Source organism: Seriola dumerili, unplaced genomic scaffold, assembly GCF_002260705.1.
Source record: "Seriola dumerili isolate Sdu_G_001 unplaced genomic scaffold, Sdu_1.0 BDQW01000040.1, whole genome shotgun sequence".
NCBI lineage: Eukaryota > Metazoa > Chordata > Actinopteri > Carangiformes > Carangidae > Seriola > Seriola dumerili.
Genome location: NW_019174295.1, coordinates 1,020,282 through 1,029,373, shown reverse-complemented (window position 1 = coordinate 1,029,373; position 9,092 = coordinate 1,020,282). Strand labels below are relative to the sequence as shown.

At 42.2% G+C, this 9,092-nt stretch overlaps 1 protein-coding gene across 1 annotated transcript in view; it reads left to right on the top strand.

The window, feature by feature from the left end:
* Nucleotides 1-3,972: 3,972 nt before the first annotated feature.
* tmem132e (transmembrane protein 132E) overlaps nucleotides 3,973-9,092 on the top strand; it is a 346,699-nt gene continuing 341,579 nt past the window's right edge. Inside the window, exon 1 of the mRNA XM_022738956.1 lies at nucleotides 3,973-4,037. Within this exon, the coding sequence (XP_022594677.1) occupies nucleotides 3,977-4,037 (61 nt within the window). The 5' untranslated portion in view covers nucleotides 3,973-3,976. The remainder of the gene's footprint in view (nucleotides 4,038-9,092) is intronic.

The window sequence follows — 9,092 nt, the reverse complement described above, 5'->3', positions numbered from 1 at the left end:
CTTGTGTCTGACCAAAGGTCTGAGTCACTTTTAAGTTGCTGCATGGTTCGGCAAACTTGCAGCTGCAAACCTCTGCAATTACGTTATTGCTGCTGGCATGTGGACCAGACCACCATGTGATGGTCTGCAGCTGTGAATACTGCGTAAAGTTCCTTGTTGACCCGATTAGAAACAATAAGAACAAGAAAGTAAATAGCTAAATAGCCAAGTGTCAGGTGCAGCTCTTCCCTGCTTTCTTTAACTTCCAGGCCTTCCCATGTGTCCATGTCCCTCTGCACATTTGTCCACAGCTCACACTACAGTGTCAGAGAGCAAAGGCAGCCCCTGCACAGACAAGAGAGCAGCTCACGTAAAGATTATATTATGGACAGTGTGCACAGAGCCTCAGAGTAGAGATACAGAGAGAGAGAGAGAGAGAGAGAGAGAGAGAGAGAGAGAGAGAGAGAGAGAGAGAGAGATGGATCGGTGCAGGAACCATGCTGAGACCTTTATTAAATCACACCTGTTACATTTCTGTTATTCCCTCAGTTTCAAGTTGGTGATATTCTTCTCCTGTCAGATTAAGTGTGTAACTATATTATCCTCCTAAACAGAGAGGAAAAGACACCAGTGATAATTGGACAAGCAGTCTCCCTACATTTGTTTTAATCTATCATAACTGCAGGAGTGAAATATGGCAAAATAACTACGACATAGCATGTGAGCAAATAGGAATTAAATGAGAGTCCCAACTTAACATCCTGTTCCCCTGCGCGTGTGTGTGTGTGCACTGTTAGATATTGTAAAATAAAATAAACAGGAGAATGGCCAAATCGGTAAAATCCATCTCCGTTAGACGGCTGAGAAAAAATCTTCCTTTTCAATATAATTTTTCATCTCAATGCTATTTTTTTCACTGATTCCTATCGCACACTTAATGGCCTTCCATGTATGAATGAGGGCATTGTGCAACATTTATGTAAGTTCACCTGTAGCATTATGTTTTCCATGTGTGAAGAGGGCTATTATAATTGACTTATTGGACTCTGTTTGTAACCTCATAGTAGACATTTCACTTTATTCAGATTTCATGATATTCAAAGCATAAGTATGACATAATATGATAACATTTCCACTTACCAGTCAGAGCATGTGGAATACAAAGTAACTAATACACCTATATGCAATGCAACCATTGTCTATGTTAGCTGTGAGAAAACTCGGATGCCTATTAAAGTCTCACAATGCTTAATAATATTAAAGGATAGGTTCATAATTAAAATAAGTCTGTCTTAAAACAACAGTCAGGTGCCCATATGTACAATGAAACAGGTTTCCCCTGATCTAATCGTTCCTCCTGTTCATACAGCCCATTACAAGATTCCCTCCTGAGGCTCTTTCAGTGTAAGTGATGGGGCACAAAATCCACAGTCCTTGTTTAGTGGGAAAAGTTTCTCGGAAGCTATCTCTTCCAAAATTATACTTGTTTTATTTTGAAAATCCCTTCCGTCTCTCCAAAGTCAGTGTTTCCCTGTTGCAGTGGAAAGATAGTATTAACTTTAGAAGATATGTCTAAGCTGAATAGCTGAAGCTTCTTATTAGCCTTAGATGAAGATTTGAAGACATTTTTGAAAACAGGTGGGGCTATAGATTATGTCTCAAAATTTACACTAAAATCTGATTGGGAAGGGATCATGTAATGTCCAATATGAACATTGTTCATTGTAGGCACCTCACTATTGTTTTAAGACAGACTTGAAAAAATGTGAGCCTATCCTTTAATGTACTGATGCTGTAAATAAAAGACAGATATAGAGTATGAGAGACTCTTACTGGCCCCCTACCAAAATAAGGGCCAGTCTGCCTGGCAGCGCTCAAATGAAGCCGTGACTAGGCAGGAGCGTTTGCTCTTTCTTTGGTAGGATACTTTCCCCTTTGATGAAGAGGAGGCGGGTAAGCAACTCACGTGATAAATTTTTGTCTGTGATGCCCGGTTTTAGCTGCATCAAGTTCACCAGACCGAACATGGACGAGACCGGAATTTAGCAGTCTCTCCTTTAAAATAAAAGCATAATAAACCACCTCATTTAGGTGGGTTACTAGCCTGATTTTCAGACTAAAATGAACTCCAGAGGTCTTGAGCCTGAAAATACATGTACAAGCTTAAGGAATTTCAGCTGAAGCCTAAAACACATTCTTATAAAAGTCTATTTTCAAGTCATTTTGAAAAAGGTTTAATTTGTGAGTCTTTTATAATGTGTTTGCTATTATGGACCACAAATTAGGGGTTATTAGGGATCAGTCCTAAACCTACAGTCAATATTTTCTCTCAAATCTCTCCTTAAACCCAGACTTTGGTTTGATTTTAATGCTTTCATTGCATCATCTTAGCATATAAGCCTGTAAACAGCAGCAGCAAATATAATAAAATGAATAATATAATAAACTGAATAATAATAATTAGTATAATAATAACAGTAATGTTAATATTAATAATTATAATGATGGCATTATGATTATCAGTATTATGTGTATGTCTATAAGTATTGAATACAAAGACACTGTGAATGTATTTAACTACTGGATAACGCTGCTCAAGATGAAAACAGCCTGCACAAAAAAAAAAATCTACTTTTACGTTTTATTTTGAAAGTACTCACCGGATATGTCTTTTACGCTGTAGCGGGCTTAACGAGCGCGAGCTACTGCTCTGTGTGTTTTAAGGTGAACACGTTTAGTTTGGAGCGGAGTTAAAAACCCGGACCACGGCTGCTTTGGTGAAGACAGCGTCTAAATTAGCTCCGTACCCGGCAGGAACACCGCAGACAGGTGCGGTCAAGTCAGATAACTGGGATTCAAACACCGAAACAGAGAGTTTCGTCGGACTTGGCTGTGTTTCAGACTCCGGTAAAGCGGCACCGACGATGCTCCGCTCCGGCTCCCGTGCTTAACATCACAAAGTAAAACGGAATAAGAAAAGTCGCGGAGGTTTTTCTGGACATTCCTTGCTCTTGTAATGTTAGCATGACGATTCCCGGCTGAGCGACTGTCGCAACACGCTGCGGTAGGTGAACTACTGGAAACCTGAGGGAAAAAGCGAGTTTTTTTTTTTTTTTTTTTCCTTTTTTTTTCTTCTTCTTCTTCTTCTTTTTCTTCGCAGCCAACCCCCGGAGCTTTTCATGTGGGTTATGTGGGTGAAATTTCACCGTGAACAGCTCACAATGTTATTTCCACCTTCTTCTCTCGGCTGTGGGGTTTAAATGAATCCAGAGGAAGTCAGTGACAGCTGAAGCAGAGCGGTGCGGATCAGTCGGATGCCTCTCTTCGCCCTCCTCTCCATCACCGTGTCCACGATTTGCGCAAGGAATTTTCATGTTTGAATTTTTAATTGGAGAATGAGTATTCACACAGATACATTCTCATGGCGTTTCTCACCTGCTTTTTATTCAGACTAATCTAGTTCCTTTTTGGGTTAAACGCGCAGGATCCCTGTGTTTTGAGCCAGGACGCGCGTCATCTCTCCACTGATGTCCACTGATTTATGATTTTTGGGGGGGTATTTGTCGGCTTTCGCGCAAGGACTTGGATCCGTTTCAGGAACACTGGGTTTCTTTTCCTCCCTTGTTGCCCAATTTGGAGCAGGATACTCTTAACTTTCTTCTCCCATGTGGAAAAAACCGCTGTCTTTTGCTTGGAGAAGACGCGGTTTGGCCGTGCCTTAGATTTGCTTCTCGCAAAGACACTGTATAGACTGTAGCTGGGCAATAACATTTCTGAAGCCCCTGGAGTGAGGTGTCACACACGCTGTCTGACACACACACACACATACACTAACGCGCAGATAACACATCTTTCTATTGCGCATTATCAAACTTAAGACCCTTGGGAGAACTGCAACAGCATCGTGTGGAGGCTAACACCCGCAGAGAGGTTTGTTTATCCAACATCGGCCACTGGAACAACTGGGATTTTACATCCACCCGCTGGGATTTCTACCATGACAGGTGTACGGGATTTCAGATGGACTCTCCTCATCTGTGTGGCGGCGCTTTCATATGGTGAGGGAACCCCCCCCCCCCCCACTCTCCCTTCCTCCCACCCTGCCCCCCCCTTCCATGCTAACAGGCTTTCATGATCTTAATTGTGTGGCATAGAAAAGTAATTGTGCCAGATTTCTGCAACATGCTACTGCAGAGGTAGCTGCTGTTCTGATTGGTCATTTTAGGAGATGGGCACAGGTGCACACATGATTCTGTTACACATTTTAGAAGAACTTCCACAAATGTCTCAACCACAGTGCAAGCTCCTGTCAGAGTGTTAGGGTACTTCAGGTATGTTTTCCCTCTGAGGTTACTCTAAGCTGGTGCAGGGAAGAATAATAAAGGAATCTGCACTACATGTCATGTTTATAATCATCATTATTATTGTTTGAACAGATGCATCTCAGTGCCACCAGGTTAACATCCCCAGGGGACACCACAGCCACACAAGGTGCAACAATACAAATTGAAATATTGCAGGGAAATATAACACACATCAGGTTGCAGTTGTTCACAGAATCGCAACATATTACACAACAGTCTACCATCTTTTGATTTCATCTTCTGTATGTGCGCGCAAAGTCATCTCTTTCCTAGTGGGAGGGTTCTTACACAACACATAAACCTGTAGTCTGTCCCACATAAACTGATGTCTGCATGGCAAAGTGTACAAACTCCAAATCAAACATCCCAAATAGATGATTTCCTGACATATCCCAGTGATCTAGTTGCACTCCAAAACACTAATCCTCCTTAAATATCCAACTCCTTTTTATTGAAGCAGCAGCAGCAGCAGCAGCAGCAGCAACAGCAGCAACACAACCCTGTTTCCAGCTGTAGGCTCAGTATGACATTGCAATGCATGGATTAAGTGTAGTGCTGAGAGGCAAACCGGGTAGAGACACCTTACGGTACAGTCTCTGTTTATTCAATTGCAGCCCTATTTAAAGGTGCTCAAATGCTCAAACACCTGAGACTAATTCAGGTCAGTTCAGTTTTATCAGTCATATGTAGGTTAGCACAGGGTCAATGGTGCAGTAAAATGTGCTGGACGACAAAACGGGTCAGGTCAGTAATAAGAGCACTAGCCGTGTAAAATATAAATTAAAAATGGGAGGAGATTTGAATAAAATATAGCACTATATTCATATATGAAAAGGTGTAAAAGTAAAGGTGATAAGGTGGTGTGGTATGTAGCAGTCCTGGTTCAATAGCAGCAGTCATGGTTTTTATGTAAGCAGTGCAGTAAACGGTAGACAGCGCAGATAAACAGAGCAGTTCCCGTGTCAGACTGTGGTGCAGCCCGTCGATGGTGCACCAGCAGAAGTTCGTGAGGATGCAGCCGTTCATGCCGAACCTCCTCAGTCTCCTCAGGATATAGAGTCGCTGCCTCGTTTTTCTTAACCATAGTGTACGTTTGTAGTGGCCAGTAGGGGTCTTCGGTGTTGTGCACGCCGTGGAGCTTGAAGGTGCTGACTTTTGAACTCAGCATCACCAATGTGGATGGGGAGATGTCCACCCCTCCTGCTATCTCCTGTAATCTACGATAATTTCTTTAGAGAGGTCGCTCTCCTGGCACTGGCTGGCAAGTGTCTTCAAATCCTCTCTGTAGGCCCTCTCATCCCTCCAGGATGGTCGTGCAGTCTAGCCAACTTAATGACGATGTTGGAACTGAACACACAAACACACGACCCTGCGTTACACCTGTCAGCGTGGAGGAGGTGTGGCTGTCGATTCTCAGCACCTGCGGCCTGCCCGCCAGGAAGTCGAATATCCAGCTGCAGGATGGACATCTCCGGTCCAAAATTAGTGAGCTTAGAGTCGAGTTTTGAGAGAATTATAGTCTTGAATGCTGAGCTGTAATCAATGAAAAGCATTCTCACATGTATTCCCTTTGTCCAGCGTAGTGTGTGTCGTCCTGTTTGGTCTGTGTGCTAACTGAATAGGGTCCGAAAGGGAGGAACAGATGTGGGTTATGAGTAGTCGCTGGAAGCACTTGATGCGTTTAAACTGGACACCACTGGTTTCTCGGGGACAGGAACTATGGCAGATTCCTGGAAAGGTGTAGGGACCACAGTCTGAGGTTGGAAACATCGGTGAACACGTTTGCCAGGAGTGGAATGAATGAACGTTGAACCTCAGTAAGCTGCATGGAGGCAGCGTGCAATTTTTTCCATATTTACTGTATAACCACTCCTTGCATCCTTTCAGGCATTTTGCACAATATCTCTTCTCTCCTACTCATTTTAACTAAGTCTTGCCTCAGTTTCATTACCACACAAAAGAAACGCCTACGTGTGCACTAAAGAATATACTCTCCTTGATGGTTTCACCAAGGCTGCGAAGCAAGCGTGCTGCATGCTGCATGCTGCAATACTCTGCCTACACAAATCTCTCTAACGCCTGTGGTCAGCGTTGCTTAGCGCAGGGATACCCACCTTCCTGGACAATGAAGGCGCTGCTGTCAAAAGTAATTGCAGTAACAGATTTGGCACGAGGCCCGCTGCTTCTGAGGAGGGGTTCAGAGGCTCGTGGCCTCAGAGACCTAAAGTTCCTCACACACACACACACACACACACACACACACACACACACACACACACACACACACACACACACACACAGAAACCTTGCTGCACTCAGCCTAGCAGTTTAAACCACTCTCCCCTTGTCCCACTCATATGCTAAGTAAACAATTTGTAAGAATACCTCAAGAGAAATGCTGTAGACTTGCTCGATGAACAGCTACGCAGACAAATCCCCAGGTGTGAAAAAGCAATATCATGGACTTTAAGACTGCTCTGGGGAAAATACAGTGCTGTAATGAATCTATTATTCCCCATTCTTCTCACCTGAAATTTATATTTTCATACATATTGGCTGACACGTAATGTTGTAAACAAGCTAAAGATTCATTTTTCTGCAGAGCCGATTAAATAAAAACCTCGCTGGGATTTGTTATCAAGATGCCATTGAGATTGGTCACTCTCTGTGTAAGCTTAGGCAGGGCTACAGCAGCTACCTCAGTTTAAATGTGATGCTTCATTGATGCCTAAAGGGAAAGGTGCTTCTTCTTTTTTTTCCTTCCTTTACCATTCTCCTCTACATGAGAGTCAGAGGTCAGGTACAGAGAAGCAATCCTGGAGCTGATAGGGATTAAGGTTTTTGCTCAAGGACACTTCAGCAAGGCAAGGCTGCTGATAAGAGCGTTTTAAGCCAAGAATTGTGGTTTCTCATTGTTCTATGATAGAGTCACATTTAAATAAAAAAGACACCAGAGTTGAGTTTTTTTTTATTTTTTTATAGTAGTGCTGATACAGTGGATTTTGTACAATTCTGTACCGATTCTGATTCCTGAACTTTTGCATTTGCTGATACCAAGTACTGATCTGATACCAGTGTGTTTAAAAAAAAAAAAAAAAAAAAAAAGATATAACAGCTGTATACTACTAACCCTGTATGGATAGGATATAATTACTTTCATTGTCCTATGGCATGGCTTAGTCAGATACATGAATAACATATAATCTTTCTTTTATTATCTAATTTGACTGTCCATCATAAGAAATGAATAAATAACACTTCCTAGTTGTTCTAACACGATTGCCTCCCCTCCAAATAAGAGCCTTGCACACTGTATATGTTACCTTTTTACTGGTGGGACTTCCCAGTGTAACATTTTGCCAAATTGCTGACATTTTGCTAATGGTTTAACACTATTTACTGGACATCAATTGTTCTTCACCGCTCTTTTACAGAGGTTGCACAGCACAACTTCCTGTGTAAGTTACTGTCTGAGAGTTTTAGACTCTAGTTTAAACATATGCAGTTGTACAGAAACTGTTTCATTAGAATAGTAAAATTACAGAAAATGTATTCATACCATGAGCTTTAAACAAGATTTTGAATCCCATCAAACATCTGATGTCATCTTTTGGCCCTTGACAGTTTGTGATACTCAATGCTATTGGCACATTTCAGTTTTGGCTGGTGCCAAAGGAGAAGTGAGGTTAGTTACTTAGCCCTAATCTAGCCAGTAGAATGTTATGTACTCTTTATCTCCACCTACATACTTAAAAGAAACTAATTTCCTGGGGTTTTGTAGAGCGGAGGTGGACCACCTCGCCTGAAATAAATACCATCTTTGCTATCGTCCTAAAATTATCATCCTTAATCATCCTTCAGGGAAACAGAGCAGGGGAGTTATTCCTTGGGCTGCAACTAATAATTATTTTCAGTATAGATAGATTAATCCAGTGATTATTTTTTGATTAATCATTTAATCTACCAAATCTTTAAAAACAGTGAACAAGCCATGAAGCCAGAACTAGAGAATCGTTTGCATTTTTGCTTGAAAAATGGGTGAAACTGTTCAGTTATCAGAATAGTTGCCAATTAATTTTCTGTTGAATGATGAATCGACTAATCATTCTCAGAGGTAGTATTTCATCCAGCCACTGTCACATATTTAATAGGTGTTTAGGCAATTGCTGTGCAGATTGATCATGAGTGCTGGGTGGCCCACCACCTTGGCTCTCCTGGGGGAGAGCCTGGAACTGACATGTTGAAAGGATATATTGTGGTTAACCTGGATAAATGGATTGAATAGATTATAACTAACAGCGTTAACGTGAACTAGGTGTGGCAAATGCACTGATTAAATACCAGTGATTGCTTGGGGCTGCATCTGCAGTCAGCTGCATAACACGGCCTGGGGAGCAGTGTTTGCCCAGTCATGGTGTGTATGTAGTTGGCAGTCTTCCCGGCACCAGCCTATCTCGGAGAGTAGACACTGGACAGAGAGCAGACAAAGTGGCAGTGTGACACACCGGCTCTCATGTTCTAGCCCTAATTGATTTACATTTGGTGAAACGAAGCCTTCGCTCAGCTGTGTTTGAAGAGGTTTCCTGTTGTATGGAAAACACTGCTCTATATGCAGCAGAAACCGTGCTGCCCATCCATATGCATCAACACCTTGTGACTGCAAATGAGTCAGTGTTGCTCTTTACTCATTCTGCTTTTGTTCTATACTGCTGTGATGTGGAAACGTTGCATTGTTGTTGGTGCACCTGC